Source organism: Rhinatrema bivittatum, chromosome 1 (genome assembly GCF_901001135.1).
Source record: "Rhinatrema bivittatum chromosome 1, aRhiBiv1.1, whole genome shotgun sequence".
Classification (NCBI taxonomy): Eukaryota; Metazoa; Chordata; class Amphibia; order Gymnophiona; family Rhinatrematidae; genus Rhinatrema; species Rhinatrema bivittatum.
In genome coordinates this window covers 56,059,998-56,077,237 of record NC_042615.1, presented here as the reverse complement: position 1 = coordinate 56,077,237, position 17,240 = coordinate 56,059,998, and the positions used below count along the sequence as shown (strand labels likewise).

The 17,240-nt window shown below is 41.2% G+C and overlaps 1 protein-coding gene across 1 annotated transcript in view; it reads left to right on the top strand.

Moving 5' to 3' along the window:
* Positions 1-17,240, top strand: part of LRBA (LPS responsive beige-like anchor protein) — a 1,658,631-nt gene that overhangs the window by 191,407 nt on the left and 1,449,984 nt on the right. The window contains 2 exon segments of the mRNA XM_029605291.1: positions 4,199-4,299; positions 10,876-10,971. Of these exon segments, the coding sequence (XP_029461151.1) occupies positions 4,199-4,299; positions 10,876-10,971 (197 nt within the window).

Genomic DNA, 17,240 nt, shown 5'->3' with positions numbered 1-17,240 from the left:
TAGTTATCTCGCATTCAGTTTATAATGTTTTCATTTGTTCCTTGCATTCTCCAAATGTTCCTAATGTTCTGATGCTCTAATATTTTATGTACAAAGTGTTCCGATGTGCTAACGTTTTATGTTCTATGTAAACGTCACTCGCGACAGTTCTGTTACACTGTAAACCGGTATGATCTGTATACTTTACAGGAATGTCGGTAAATAAGAATTCAAAATAAATAAATAAATATCAAGGCACCCCAATAATCTAGTGTTACCTAGGTTTTTTTCTCCAGACGGGAAACCATTCTGCGAAACAGGATTTTTCCATGCGGCCTCTGTCTTACCAGTGGGTTCACCAGCGACTGGACAAACATAGTGCTGCACCATTGTCGTTAGAGTGACTAAGTTTTTTTCCCTATTTAAACAATAGTTTCCTAATGTCATCCATCCCAAGACTCCAAACGGCGACCTTTACAAATGATTCTTACCTAATCAATCTGGGACTCTAAAGAAAGCAGAACCGGAAGGTTCACCTTGCATTCTATTCACATTGCAATTCATTGAACCCTGCATCACAAGGTTCACAACAAGGCTTTCTACCTTACCTGAGAGCTTTAATTCTCTCAGCTTGTTCACAACTCTACTTCACAGTATTACAGTGCCAACTTTACAGACATAACTGTTCTGGAACACACAGGGTACCCACCTACACAGTTCCCCCTATGTGCCTACATATCTAATGCCTGCGATGCAGCTTCAGGCACCAATGGAATCAATTTCTATGTTTCTTGATCTCACATTTCTTGGTCTGCCAAGAAAAAAACAACAACCCAGGAATAAACTCATAACGGTAGCTTCTTCCATTGACATCTTGAGCGAGCTCATCCTTGACTACCCTGTGCACCAAGTAGCCTCACCTCAACATCTGTATGAATTCCAGACACAACATCTATCGACTTCGTACAAACATGCTCTGCACATATGCCACAAGATTCCCAACAAGGGTATGAGAGTTAGGATTCACACGAATACGTCTTGCATTGAAAAAAAAACCCCAATTTAAATAAATACACAGAGCAGAGTATCTGGTTCCTGGAACCTCTACGAAGTGACAATTCAGAGACTGGATCATGCTCAACGAATATCCATCTCACTTCCACAAATTATCTGCCCGACATTGTCCGGCCTGGAATCGACTAACTCAACATCACTTTTACTCCCGCAAAAGGGGACCTAACAACAGAGAGAACTCCAAACATACTCTCACTAAGACTTCTCACTAATAAGGGTCTCGTGCAGCCCTGTACATAAATAATGGAGAGCTTTGTCCGATTTCTCTGAGCTCACTCAAACTCCAGGCGCCTTTCTCATCAATTGGTCACAACGCATATTTATGCATTCCTTTGACTTCTTCCACTCATTTCTTGATCACTCCAGAGATGCAAAACAGACTGGATGATTCTGCCATATTGTGCCAAAATAACCAAAAACGTCCATAGTACGGTTACCTATGACAGCTTTTAATTCACGACCCAATTCTCCGGGACGCAGCTCCTAGTTACTTCACTAGACCAAGGAAACCTCCTTTCCACGCCTTCCTACACCTTAGGGCGGGGACATTGATGAACTTGTTTGTTCTGAGGAAAGGAGAAAAATACATAGATATTCTCCATCACATTCAATTATTTATTTATTTATTTATTTATTTATTATTTTTATTATACCGAGTTTCATGATATGAATCACATCAACCCGGTTTACAATTAACAATGTGAATAACTGCAGAGAGTAACATGGTAGAAACATATTATCAGGAAGATTGTACTGCTGCGCTTCCGAAGGTGCATCAACCCACCTGGCTGCCTTTGTTATACCTCCATTTTGCTGCAGCAAGGGCAAGGCAACTCCTCGCTATGAGTTCCTGCATGCACCATTACATCTTATTACATCTTATTACCTTCATACAAAGGAACTACCACTTTCATGTTACTCATTGGTATACCTCTTCATGTACGGCCTATTAAACCTACATCCAATTTACAAAACCACCGGTGCCATGGCATATTAACATGAATCTCGAATAGCTAATGCTGTTCCTTGCACCTCTACACACTTGTCACCTTCGCTCCTCGTATACCAGAGGTTTCTTCCTACTCAATTTCAATCCTACAAAAAGACCATGTGATTTACAACCACTGGTTCAATACCCTTTTTCTCTTCCATTTCAACACAGCAATGTAATTCTGCACACTTACCCGGAGTTATACTATCGGTAACGTCCCATTTTTCTGCATTACCCTAGCTATCACCTACTCCACGTTCCATCTACACCTCTTATAATTAAAAATGAGAGGTTGACACGCCTTGATGGTAATCGTGCACTACCATACTACGATATGTGCACTCTGTCACCCAATCGACCTCACAACGATTTCTTCGTCACTCCAAACGCACAAGAGCATCCAGTGACGACGACAACTTCATCCAAGGCAATCTCCAATTATAGCCATTTAGCGATACTGGACAATCGCAAACGTTTTTTTGCAATCCTAAAGACACAGCGGATACATGGATAACCTGGATTGCCTCTCTATCTATAAAGTACTTCTCATAGACATCTATGACGAGGCGACACAATCACCGCTACACATTTCACATCCCACCAGTGTTTTTCCAAACAGCCAGTGGATGATCCTTTGCGACGGACTATCCTACAGAAGCGCAAAATTCTAAACAGATACAGCCTTCATAGGAACTGTCTGCCACTATTTTGTATTGAGCAAAAAAAAAAATATATATTTTTTTCATGATACATACTAGCTGGTCACTACGTCAGCTGGGGACTCCCATACAGCATGGCTAATTCATGCTGCTTATCTGCGTGAAAAGAGCAAGTTTGCTTACCGTAAACGGTGTTTTCCGTAGATAATGAATTAGCCATGCTGACCTACCTGCCTCCCCGGACAGTTCTAGCACACCTACCTTGCTTTGATACTGACTGAGGAGCCTGAGGTAATCCTGTCAGGATACAGGAGGGAGGGAGTACCTAGCTAAAAGTCTTCGATAGACTTTGAGAGCTGCGCCACCTAGTGGCACGGAGGACGTACCCATAGAGCATGGCTTATTCATCTGCTATCTACGGAAAACACAGTTTATGGTAAGCAAACTTGCACTTCAGTTGTGGCAGAATTTTATTCAGGTGCAGTTCAGAATTTTCTCTTCTGAACTGCCATATTGAGAGAGCTATCTGGCAATCATAAGAAAGTGGTATTGATGGCACATTCTGGTATTTCATCCTAACCAACTGTATAACTCTACAGTCAGCTGTCTCTTCAGAATGTAAAATTTACAATTTGGATGTAAAGCTGTTTGGGTTTTTTTTGTTTTTTTTAAGACAGTTTCTCTCCATTATTTGAGGGAGATATTTAAAAATAAGAGAGCAGAGTCTTTGGAGCTTGATTTGGCTAGAATTATGCTAGAATTTTACATTGCATAGACATAAATACATTTTTGTATGGCACCAGAAATACAAATTTGTGTTCTGTACTGAGCAAAGTATTGTGGTTGCCATGTTGGGCCACTTGAATAGGTAGAAAAAAAAATGGTCAAAAAAGTTGAGACCTTTTTTTTTTTTTTTTGACTAAGTAGTTCTACTTCACCCCATTGGTTGCCCATAAAATTGAGGATACAATTTAAAATTGCCACAGTAATCCACTGTGCGCTAAAGGGTGATGTCCCCATGTCTGTAAGCTCGGCTCTAAAACTTTATAAACCATCTCGTACATTAAGATTGGCAGGACAAAATTTATTAGAAGTACCAACAGCAAAGGAGGTTAGGCTTGATGATACAGAGATCTTTGTATGTGGCTGGTCCACAATTATGGAACAGTCTACCAAATGAGATTTGGAACATTGAGTGTTATTTGACTTTTAGAAAACAGATCAAAGCTTTTTATTTTAGACAAGCTATTAATGTGTGATTTTATTTTATTTTTTGGCTTTTATTTCATTTAACAAATGTGATGACATACCTTTATTTTTTTGTTCTTGAACTGTTAATTATATTAATTGGTTTGTGTATATCTATGTTGATTTGAGTGTACCTTATCTACCTAGAAACATGGATAGAGCAGGCTACAAATTACAAAAATAAAGAAACATAAGAATTATAGTGTATGATGGTGTCTCCATTTTTTTTTTTTAATTTCCTCTCCAGATCTTCTGGTTGATATGTTGGGCGTGCTGGCTGGCTACAGTTTGACGGTTCGAGAACTAAAGTTGCTGTTCAGCAAACTTCAAGGAGATAAAGGACAATGGGTAAACAGTCTTTATACCATAACATTTGTAGGCTTATAAAACTCAGTACTCATTCTGTTGGTCAGTTAAACAGTTTGGTTGGATAAGACCTTTTATTACCCACTCAGAAAACAAAGTAACTAATCTTGTCCTAACCCTTAAAATAAATTTTAGGAGTACGTTTCCAAAATGGAATAAAATAAAATCCATTGATAAATGTATGTAGGATTGGTGCATGTGCGTATATATATGTATGTATATATCAATTTAATCTCACTTCTGTTAATCCAGTGCGTCACCTTAAGGTGATCAGCTTTGTTCCAAGATTCCAGAACAGTTTTAGCATGGATGTTGGGGATGTGTTCTGTTGGTTTTGATATAATAAGCCATGTTTGACACTTGCCATCTGTATTTGATATTTTTGTAGGCAAGTGTCATATAGGTGGGTATTTGTTGCCATGAGATTTACCTAGGGTTTTTATTCTGCAGAAAATGTTGGCTTTTTCTTCTTTGAATTTTTTAAGCACTGAGGTGTACAAATATATCTAGCTGTATAACTCAGCAGATATATAAAGTCTCACACATCAGGATCGGGTCTTTTGCCCAGTGAGCCACTCACACATTCGAACCTTGGCAAAGTGGTGATGAAGCGCCTGCAGGGTTTCCACCTTCCACTGGCAAAAAACAAGAACTGTGCGGCACCAAAGATTTGCCTGGCAGAGGAGGTGAAGGTGAGGCAGGCAGTGAGAGGGAAGCGGGTGAGTGAGAACTTCTCATTCCCCCATCTCCTCTCCCTTTTTCTTCCTTTGCCATCCCATCCCACTTGCTCAGCTCCCTTCCCCTTCCATCTCACTGAGAAGGAAGGGGAGGAAAGGGGAGCTGAGCTGAATAAGTGAAAGGGAAGGGAAAAGAGGAGCTTGTGAGTGGGGGAACGGGTAAGTGAGGGGAAGGAAAGGAAGAAGGGTGAGAGGGAAGGGTTAAGGGAAGAGGAGGAGTTAAAAAAGGGAAGGGAGGAGTGAGGGGAGAAGATGGAGAGAGGAGGACTAGGTGAGAGTAAAGAAGGGAATGGATGAACAGTGAGTGAATGCGTAAGAGGAAAGTGGGTGTAGTGAGTGAGAGGGAAGCAGCAGAAGCAGTGTTTGCCCATGTGACCAAAAGAAAGGAGGTGGCGCAATATGGGCCTAAAGCCCAAGAAGAAAGAAGAGTAGCCCCATCGACTATGTGGGCTGAAGATGGCGGCTGCAGCAAGCTGTGCGTGTTGGAGTGGGGAGTATGGATATACAAGAGAATGAATGTGAGTTAGTGTGTGTGAAAATGGGAGGGCAAGGTTTGTGTACCCCATCCTCCCCTAACTAATATTTATTTATTTATTTATTTATTTATTTATTAATTAAAGGCTTTTATATACAGACTTTCTTGATACAAATCAAATCAACTTGGTTTACATCGAACTAAGCAGTAACTATAAACCAACCACTCAACGAGACAATTTAAAAGGAGCATAAAGTTACATTATAACAAGGATGCCTTAACTGGGAGTAGGAAAAAAAGAGAGGGAGAACGAAGATAAAGTACTATATTCCATAAGAGTATGGGAGGGAGGCAAGGAGCTGACCTCATGATAACTTGTAAGGGTGATTTAGTATTTGTTTATTTACATAAGTGATGGAACAATTCTAAGTCAGGCTGTTGGGCTAGAGGCAGGGAAGGCTCGGCAGAACAGCCATGTCTTTAGTTTCTTTTTAAAAGTTAGTAGACAAGTTTCCTGCCTGAGGTCCAGAGGCATGGCGTTCCAGATGGAGGGACCTGTGATAGAGAATGTCCTGTCTCTGATGTTTGAATGGTGTACAATTTTGACTGGAGGAACATGTAAGGATCCCTTGTAGGCATCCCTTAAGGGTCTGGCCGTCGAGTGCAATTTGAGAGGGTGTAGCAGATCAAGAGGGGTCTGATGGTGAATATTTTTGTGGATAATTGTGAGTGATTTATGGAGAATCCTGAAGTTTACTGGGAGCCAGTGAAGATCTTTTAGAATGGGAGAGATATGTGCTCTCCGATTGGTATTGGTCAAAATTCTCGTCGCTGCGTTTTGGAGCAACTGGAGGGGTTTTATGGTAGAAGCTGGGAGTTGGTTTTTTTTATATACTCCATTTAGAAAATTGGTCAACAAACTAGCCAGCATGGATCTAGGGAAGAAAATTAACTGGAATGAGTTAAGCAATAGAAGTCAATTGTTAATGAAGTCCACTCTTATTTAAGGTAAAGATACTAGGTACACAAGACAATGAATAGAGTCAATGGGATGCAAGGCTGCATAGAGAGGCATAACTAGCAGGAAAAGGGAAGGTGATAATGCTCCAATAAACAATCACTGAAGACCATATTTATTTGTTTAAAAAAAAACCAGTCCACCTTGCACTATTGCCTATACTAGATGGGTAACAATATAACAATCAAAATCAAAGCAAATAAAACCAAACAGAAAAAAATATAATACATAAAACATAAATAACCTTAATCAATACAAGCAGCATCAGAATAACAGCAATAAACTATTAACCCCCATTAAACCTACTTATGATTCAGTCTGGGCAGTCTTTGTATGCAAATATTAAAAACACTTAAAAAACAAACAAACCCCAAACACCATCTTAGAAACGCAATCCAGATGTATTCCACACATTAAGAAAGGTGGAAGGAAGGCCAAATGATTGTTGGTATGGTTAAAAGGTGAGGTGAAAGAGGCTATTTTAGCCAAAAGATCTTCCTTCAAAAATTTGAAGGATCCATCTGAAGGAAATAGGAAAAAGCATAAGCACTGGCAAGTTAAATGTAAAACATTGTTAAGATAGGCTAAGAGAGAGTTTGAAAAGAGTTGGCCGTAGATGCAGAAACTCATAATAAAATCTTTTAAAAATATATCCAAAGCAGGAAGCCTGTGAGGGAGTTGATTGGACTGTTAGATGATCGAGGGGTTAACGGGGCACTTAGGGAATATAAGGTCATTGTGGAAAGACTGAATTTTTTGCTTTGGTGTTTACTGAGGAGGATGTTGGAGAGATACCTGTTCGAGACTGTTTTCAAGGGTGACCAAAATCACAGTGAACCTGGAAGATGTAGCAGTTCAAATTGACAAACTGAAGAGTAACACGTTACTTGGACTGGATGGTATACACCCCAGGGTTCTGAAAGAACTAAAAAATTTCACACCTATTACAAGAAATTTGTAACCTATAGTTAAAATCATCTGTTGTACCTGAAGACTGGAAGGTGACTAATGTAACCCCGATATATAAAAAGGGGTCCAGAGGTAATCCAGGAAACTATAGACCGGTGAGCCTGACTTTAGTGCAGGGAAAAATCATGGAAACTGTAATTAAGAATAAAATCACAGAACAGATAGACATGGTTTAATGGGACACAGCCAGCATAGATTTACCCAAGGGAAGTCTTGCCTCACAAATCTGCTGTTTTTTTTTTTTTTGAAAGGGTGTCTAAGCATATGGATAAGGTGAACTGGTAGATATGGTGTATTTGGGTTTTCAGAAGGCATTTGACACAGTCCCTCATGAGATGCTTCTAAGAAAACTAAAAAGTCATGGGATAGGAGGAGATGTCCTTTTATGGATTGCAAACTAGTTAAAAACAGGAAACAGTAGGATTAAATGGTCTGTTTTCACAGTGAAAAAAGATAAAAAGAGTACCTCAGGGATCTGTACTTGGACCGGTGCTTTTTAATATATTTATACATGATCTGGAAAGAGGTACGTGAGGTGATCAAATTTGCAGATGACACAAAATTATTCAGAGTAGTTAAATTGCAAGTGGATTATGATAAATTGCAGGAGGACCTTGCGAGGCTGGAAGATCGGGTGTCCATATGGCAGATGAAATATGTGCACAAGTGCAAGGTGATGTGTATAGGGAAAAATAACCCATGCTGTAGCTGCACAATGTTAGGTTTCATTTTGGGAGTTTCAACCCAGAAAAAAGATCTGGGCATCAGTTTATTTTACTTTGAAATCATCAGCTCAGTGTGCTGTGTGGTTAAAAAAGCAAACAGAATGTTAGGAATTATTAGGAAGGGAATGGCAAAACGGAAGGTGTCATAATGCCTCTATATTGCTCAATGGTTTCACTGCACCTTGAATACTGTGTGCAATTCTGGCCACCGCATCTCAAAAAAAGATATAGTTGTAATGGAGAAAGTACAGAGGAGGGTGACCAAAATGATAAAGAGCTTGGAATGACTCTCCTATGAGGAAAGGTTAAAGAGGCTGTTCAGCTTGGAGAAGAGAAGGCTGAGGAGGCTATGGAAGGACTTGAACTGGTAAATGTGAAATGGTTATTTACTCTTTCAGATAATCCAAGGACTAAGGTGCACTCCATGAAGTTCACAAGTAGCACATCTAAAACAAATTGGAAATAATTATTTTCACTCAGTGTATAATTAAGCTTTATAATTTGTTGCCAAAGGATGTGGTTAGGTCAGTTAGTGAGTCTGGTTTAAAAAAGGTTTGGATAAGTTCCTGGAGGAGAAATGCATTAACTGATATTAATCAAGTTGACTTAGGGAATAAGCACTGCTATTACTGGCATTAGCATTTATATTTATATATAGTATTAGTCACCTAATACTATAAAGGCCTAGGTGATATAGAAAATAACATTCATAAAATCCAAATATATAATGAAAAACAAACAAAAGCATAAGAAATGTAGCTTGCTGAACAATCTTGTTATAGTGAGGAAGCTTTAAGTATTAAACTTAACCCCATTCAGTAGCTTGGGATTTACTTAATGTTTGGGTACTTGCCAGGAGCCTGTAACCTGGATTGGCCACTGTTGGAAACAGGATGCTGGGCTTGGTCTGACCCAGTATGGCAACTTATGTTCTTATGTAGTCCGCAATACACATTTAGTTTTGTCAGCATATAATAATGTGCAAGGGCACCAAATAATATAAACTACCTTAGTAGAGGCACAGGTTGTCTTCACTTTAGTTTTAAAGAACTTAAAAAGATCAAAAGGCAAATTCATGTTGGAATGTGCTTGCATGCAGATTGAACAATGACCATAGACAAAATAACCAGACTCAAACTTTATCACTGCCAGTTCCAATATTCTGTGCAAACTGAGAATGTATAATTATACAATATATACCTGTTTATTTTCATCAATATTTATTTACTTTTATTACATACACATAATTTAAAAAAAAACATATTTCATTATAACATATACATTATATATAACATTATAACATATATAACATTTTTTAAAATTATGTATGTAATAAAAGTAAATAAATATAAAAATACACAGGTATATATTGTATAATTATTCATGCACAAATAATACCTGTAAATTACCCATGTGTTGTAATTCAAACTGAGAATGTACAACTTGATCTTTAATATTCTGGCCTCACCATTAGGCAAACAGAGTTAATTCCTTAAAAATTGATTGCAGCTTCAGCACATGCCAATGTCTTTTAATGCTCTTTTGAACTCTGAGCTGAAGAAGAAAATGGTAGAATGCAAGTCAACTGGGAGGAACCTGGGTGTGATGATGGTTGTAACAAAAGTTCTCTGTTATTCCACTGGGCATGTTCCATTGCCTTATTGATTACTGCTAACGGGTAGCCTTTTTCTGAAAATTTTTTGTGCATTTCTTGTGCTTTTGGTTTAAGTTCATCAGCTGTAGAACATAAGACGTAAAGACTGCCAAAATGGAATGCTGTCTCACATAAGTTGTAGATGACTATTATAACTCAATCTCGTATTCCTATCAATAGGTTTCTGGTAAATAGAAAAAAAGATTGTACTGTACGATTAAAATCTGATACCATTACCTAAAGAATTCTAGATGCTTTTTGCATGTGTTTGAAAAAGTCCATAAACCATTATTAAGGTGGAGTTGAAGAAATCTACTTCTTATTCCCAGGATAAGCAGCATAGAATCTATCTACCTCTTGGGATCTTGCCAGGTACTAGTGAACTGGATTGGCCACTGTTGGGAACAGGATAGAGAGATTGATGGTCTGACCCAGTATGGCAAATCTTATGTGTTTTTGTATTTACCTCTTCTGGTACTAGTGGTTAGAGAAACATTCCTGCTGTACAATGAAGGAATTAATGAATTGCAAGATTTCCAGGGGCCAACAGAAGATAAGACAGTGATTGAAGAACAATGTATATTCTTAAACTATCATGATGAGTCTTTCTCTTTGTGTACTAATTTTGTGGGCCCGATTATTTTTTTTTTTTTTTTTTTTTTTTTTTTTTTAATTTAGCAGGAAAGATTAAAGAAAATTTGATCAGGTTTGTTTTTCAATTTTTACTAGCAAATGTTTTTAAAATGTTTAAAAAATGCTGCTTCAAGACATGAATTATTAATTTTGATCTTCTGTAACATGGCCTCTCTAGTTTAGTTTATACCTGCTCTGGTTTTATTTTATATGATCTGATTGTTAAAAGCCAGTGCTTTTATACATATCAGGGTAGGAGAATCTTGCATCTTTTGACTGAACTATTTTACTGTATAGTAGGCACAGAAAAACATATTGAAATAAAGAATATTGTTTTTGTTAAATAGCCTCCTCATGCGGTGAAGTTATTGTCCATACTAAAACACATGCCTCAGAAATATGGCCCGGATGCCTTCTTCAATTTTCCAGGAAAGAGTGCTGCAGTAAGTACCCATTCCATGCCGACTAATTTAACATTTATTTATTTATTTATTTATATCTGTGATAGACTTGGCAGTTTGCCCAACAGCACTCAATATTTTTGGAAGGAACTTACTATTAATGCATATTAATATAAAGTGGGATTGAGTACAAAATTGAGCAGCAGTCAAAATTGGGTTCATGTCATGCATTATAAAGGGTAGAAGCAAGGAATGAGTCTTTCTCCTAGGACAAGCAGGATGGTAGTCCTCCAGGTGGGTGACATCATCAGATGGAGCCCGGCACGGAAAATGTTTGTCATGAGCATGCCCAGTCTGCTTCTATCCACGCGTTCATGTGAGGTCCCCCTTCAGTCTCTTCTTTTCCGCTATGCAGTAGCCTTGCGGTTGTGGAGCTCCAAACCCTTGAAAGCGTTTTTGCTATATTTTGGGGGTTTTTTGCTGTGTTGGGTCCCCTTTCACATTCGGTTCCTCCAGTAGGTACCCTTGGCTTTTGCCATCATTATTCGTGATTGATTCCACATGACGACCTAGGTCCACGTGACCCCCTTGGCCCGCCTCTGGGCCTTGTGGTGTCAATGGCAGGCATCCTAGGATCTGGAAGCGCCAGTGACTGTCACAGACCCTCTCCCTAGCCTGATGGGAGGCTCTGTCCAATCTGGAACTAGGACTCCCATTCTAGCCTGCACCACCCACATGGATGGCCTGCATACTCATGGCCTTTGGACTGCGGCCGAGTCCCGCTGCAAGTTAAACTTTCTGGAATTGTGGGCGATCCGGTACGCCTTATGGGCCTTCCAGGACAGGCTGTCCTCCAAGGTCATTCTCATCAGAACGGACAACCAGGTGGCGATGTGGTACATCAACAAGCAGGGAGGTATGGGCTCCTCTCTCTTCCAGAAGGCGATACAGGTCTGGGATTGAACCCTCTCAAAGGGGATGTATCTGAGAGCCACATACCTGCCGGGCCACCTAAACACGTTGGCGGACTGCCTCAGCTAGCCCTTCCAACCACATGAGTGGTCCTTGAACCCGGCGGTAGTAGCCAGCCTATTCCGCTGCTGGGGCATGCCAGACATGGACCTGTTCGCCTCGCCCCACAATCACAAGGCGAACATCTTCTGTTCCCTGATTCCAGGGAAAGACCATCTGGCCCGTGACGTGTTCTCCCTTCATTGGGGGCAAGGTCTTATGTATGCGTACCCCCCCAATTCCGCTTCTCTCGAGGACTCTGACGAAGCTGCAAGAGGACGAGGGGACCATGATCCTGGTGGCACCCTCCTGGCCAACACAGGTATAGTTCCCACTGCTCCAAGACCTGTCCATGAGTGCACTGGTTCTGCTGGGGATGGCTCTCGACCTCCTATCGCAGAACCAGGGCACCCTGCGCCACCCGAACGTCCGGGCCCTGGCCCTCACAGCGTGGATGTTGAGCGTATCCTCCTGCCCTTGCAGTTCTCGGATGGGGTTTCCAGGGTCTTCATTGAATCCCAGAAACCTTCCACTTGGAGGTCTTACAGCTCGAAGTGGAAGCATTTCTCCACTTGATGCGGCGGCCATGGACTGGACCCTTTCTCCTGTCTGCTCCCCTGCCTGCTGGATTACTTGTGGCTCCTGTCCGAGACTGGCCTCCAGACCAGTTCGGTCCGAGTACACCTCATCATCTACCACCAAGGGGTTGCTGAGGCGCCCATTTCAGTCCAGCCACTGGTCAGGCTTTTTATGCAGGGCCTGGTTCAACTGAAGCCTCTGCTTCGCCCCCCGGCAACCTCATGGGATCTAAACATTGTCCTGGCGAGGCTCATGCGGCATCTGTTCGAGCCTCTCAAATCCTGTGACCTGAAGTTCCTCACCTGGAAAGTTACGTTCCTGGTGGCAATCACTTCTGCTCGCAGGGTCCGTGAGATACAAGCCCTGGTCACATACGCTCCCTACATGAAATTCTTCCATGATTGTGAGGTGCTGCACAAGCATCCAAAATTTCTGCCGAAGGTGGTGACTGCTTTCCACTTCAACCAGTCAATCATACTTCCCACATTCTTCCCACAGCCTCATTCTCACCCGGGGGGAACGTGCTCTTCATACCCTAGACTGCAAGCGGGCGCTCACTTTCTACTTGGACCGTACAATGAGTCATAGTCTACCCAGCTCTGTGTGTCTTTTGACACAATAGGCTGGGAACAGGATTGGGGAAGCAGACCCTGTCCAACTGGCTAGCGGATTGCATTGCCTTTTTCTACGAGCAAGCAGGCCTCTAGCTGGCTGGCAGGGTGAAGGCTCACTCTGTGTGGGCTATGGCGGCGTCAGTGGCTCATCTGGCGTGGTTCCTGTTGCCAAAATATGCAGGGCCGTGACCTGGAGTTCTCTCCACATGTTCACGGCTCACTACTGCCTCAACAGGGATAGTCGCCAGGACAGCACTTTTGTCCTCCGTGATCTGTTCTAGTCTTGAACCCAACTGTGTTCATCGTGTGCTCTCTGTGGGGCCAGACTGTCCCAGTTCCCCACAGCACCGCAGTTGTTTTATGCCCGTTGGCGCCTTGTTCTGCAACTGTGGAGCTCTGTAATCACCCACATGTTAGGAATACCATCCAGCTTGTACTAGGAGAAAGTGCAGTTGCTTACCTGTAACAGGTGTTCTTCTAGGACAGCAGGATATTAGTCCTCAGGAACCCCACAATGTTGGGTTCACTTTCGGTTTCTGTTTTTCTCGCTCATATTTTTGCTATGTTACGAGACTGAAGGGAGACCTCGCGTGGATGTGCGGATAGCAGCAGGCTGGGCATGCTCAGCCTGCTGGTCAAAGTTTCCCATGCCGGGCTCCATCTGTTGTCACCCACATGTGAGGACTAACATCCTGCTGTCCTAGGAGAACACCTGTTACAGGTAAGCAACTGTGCTATCATCGTCCTTCTGTAATGTCTCAGGCATTTGCATGGGATTTAGTTTTGGACACCCATATTTCAAAAATATTTTTTAGAAAGGGACAAAGCAGGGCTAAAGTAATAAAGTGAGTTTATACTGGATGATTTTGTAAGTTGAGACCATTTCCATATTAGAAAAAAATTTGTTTTAATAAAATTTATGCTATAAAAATATTTTAATGGACTGTGCTTGTGATCATTTTCTCTGAAGGATCAATAAGAGCAAATAAGTGTGCACCCTGTAAGATTAAAAGGTAATATATTTCAGCCTGTTCATAAGAAGATTTTGTTACTCTGGTGAAATTGTGGAAAATTTTGTCAGGTGTGGTAGTAATGGCTACAAAACTAAAACGTTCCAAAGAATATTGAACATACTTTATTGGAATAACATATTGGTGGGTATTTTTTTATTTACATATTTTTATAATCTGCTAATCCAATTCAAAATTGATGAGAATGGCTAACAGTATGTTAGTGCCATGCTATCAAAGTGCTAATCCAGTGATTCTGTACAAATTCCCAGGTTTAACATTAGGAAAGAGTGTTTTATTTTTCTTGCTGCGTGCTTTTTCTCCTTCCCCTGGATTGCCATGCAGAGTGAGCTATTATGCATTCTGAAAGCTGGACTTGATGTATCTATAGTCATCTTGCAACTTGAGCTGCTACATTACTTCTTGTGAGGACAAACAGGATATGCAATCATTGTATGAAACCCATGTGGAGCTTTGACTCTAGCTTAGGCATGTTCTAACATGTGTGGGACATCCTGTGTCACAGCAGTGTTATGGGACCCCCTCCCCTAAGTCTTTTTTTTCTGTGGAGATCAATAGTCATAAAGATTTTTTTCTTGTTTCACTTTGGGAAAGATTAAAATAAGTGTTTGCACTGTGGCAGCCCACGGTTCTCACAAAAACCTTATTCTTGTTTTTTTGATAAGTATTTGCCAATTTTATAAGCTTTCTTCTATTTTTTTTTTTTGGCAGCTGAATCTGCACGTCATTGTTGGTGTATCACTGGCATTGTTAGGCTTATTTTTCTGAAAATTGAGTTTGATTTTGCTTTGGACATATTTTTGACAGTGCTAGAGCAGTAGTTCTCAACTTTTTTGCTGTTGGGGCACACCTGACATGATGCTCACACACTGAACACATGATCGTCAAGATGTAGGCATATACTCTGTATCTACAGGAACCACTCTGAGCCCCCCACACAGTGGGTGCAGAACAGAGCCCAGGACATTCCCCATTCAGTTTACTCTACAAAAAAAAGTCTCATCTCAGTAACAGCAACATAAAAACACTCTCCTACCAGGAGCAGTAGCCCTCCTTATGAAAAAAAAAATTTACCACCAATGTGTGTCCTATTGAGAAAACACAACAAATATTGGCACAAATGTCTACATGCTAGTAAAATACCTCACCTCGGTCACATACATAGAATAGACCTTCACCAAGTACAGAAAGACTACAAATTACAAATATGGAGACGGAGAAACTGGAATAGAAACCCCAAAAAGCCACTTGGCATTCAGTGCAAAACTGAAGAAATGAAAACAGAAATATAGCACCTAACAGACTCCCAGGATCTGCAGTAATGCACACAAACTAATGAGCGCAAAGTTACTCCTGCAATATGGAACACTCTCAAACAGTAACAACCCTATCTATGTAATGGCAACACTACAAATATTAAACCAGGCCCTAAACATTAATACACCTCCTATTAAGAAAACAGAACAAAGCAAGATCCCTACACAGAATCTACAAGCTTGCAGAATACCTTTACCTGTGTCACACGCAGAACACAGACAGACTCGGACCAAATACAGAATAAAGTGACCACCAAGTTAATGTTTGGTTTTCCATTGTTGCACTCAGTTTGGCTTCTTGCTGTTTCTAGTTCAGTTTTTGTCTCTGCATTTCTATTTATACATTTCTCAAGTAATATAAAATAATTCTAAAACTAAAATAATAAATATAAATGTTTCAAAACAACTGATAAATAGAATTACATCCAAACATTAAAAACTTATAAAATTATTAAAAATTCTCTAAACACCAATAAAATATTTCAAACAGCAGACATATCACATAATACCTGAAGGTAATCTGCTTTGAAGTGCTAAAAAAAAAAAAGTGTGAAAAGCGGAATATAAAAAAAACCCCAAACCCACCCAGTTACCTCCCCGACCCGTGTGTGTCTCTCAGGCACTCACACACACCAGTCACCTCCCCAACTCGTCTCTGTCTCACACACCTGCTTTCACTCTTACACACACAGTTTCAATCACACACCTTCTCTCACACATTTACAAATGTGGGTTCACTCTCTCTCTCTCTCACTCACCCCCACCCCCAGCACACATGGCAGCGATAGCACAAGGCAGCTGGTGTGCTGCTATTAAAGCAGAGTCTTGACAAGCTAGGATTGCAGCAGGAGTGACTCCCTCCGGCCCCGCAGCGGTAAGAAGGCAGCACTCAGCTGTTTGCCTATGCTGCAGTCATTGCGGTGTAGAGCAGTCAGCTGTGAATGTGGCCGTGGGGATTTCCTGCTGAATGGCTATTTGGGAAATCAGTTGATTAGCTGCCCCCAGTCTGCGGCAAAGGACTGATTCAGAAAGGAGACTGGTGATTCAGAAAGGAGACTGGTGAATAAAATGAGAAGCTTAGGAGTGAGTGCCGAGGTGGTGGCCTGGATTGCAAACTGGTTGACGGACAGAAGACAATGTGTGATGGTAAATGGAACTCTCTCTGAAGAGAGAGCGGTTTTAAGCGGTGTACCGCAGGGATCGGTGTTGGGACCGGTCCTTTTCAATATCTTTGTGAGCGACATTGCGGAAGGGATAGAAGGTAAGGTATGTCTTTTTGCGGATGACACTAAGATCTGCAACAGAGTGGACACGCCGGAAGGAGTGGAGAGAATGAGACGGGATTTAAGGAAGATGGAAGAGTGGTCGAAGACATGGCAGCTGACATTCAATGCCAAGAAGTGCAAAGTCATGCATATGGGGAGTGGAAATCCGAATGAACTGTATTCGATGGGGGGAGAAAGGCTGATGTGCACGGAGCAGGAGAGAGACCTTGGGGTGATGGTGTCTAATGATCTGAAGTCGGCGAAACAATGTGACAAGGCGATAGCTAAAGCCAGAAGAATGCTGGGCTGCATAGAGAGAGGAATATCGAGTAAGAAAAGGGAAGTGATTATCCCCTTGTACAGGTCCTTGGTGAGACCTCACCTGGAGTATTGTGTTCAGTTCTGGAGACCGTATCTCCGAAGAGACAGAGACAAGATGGAGGCGGTCCAGAGAAGGGTGACCAAAAAGGTGGAAGGTCTTCATCAAATGACTTA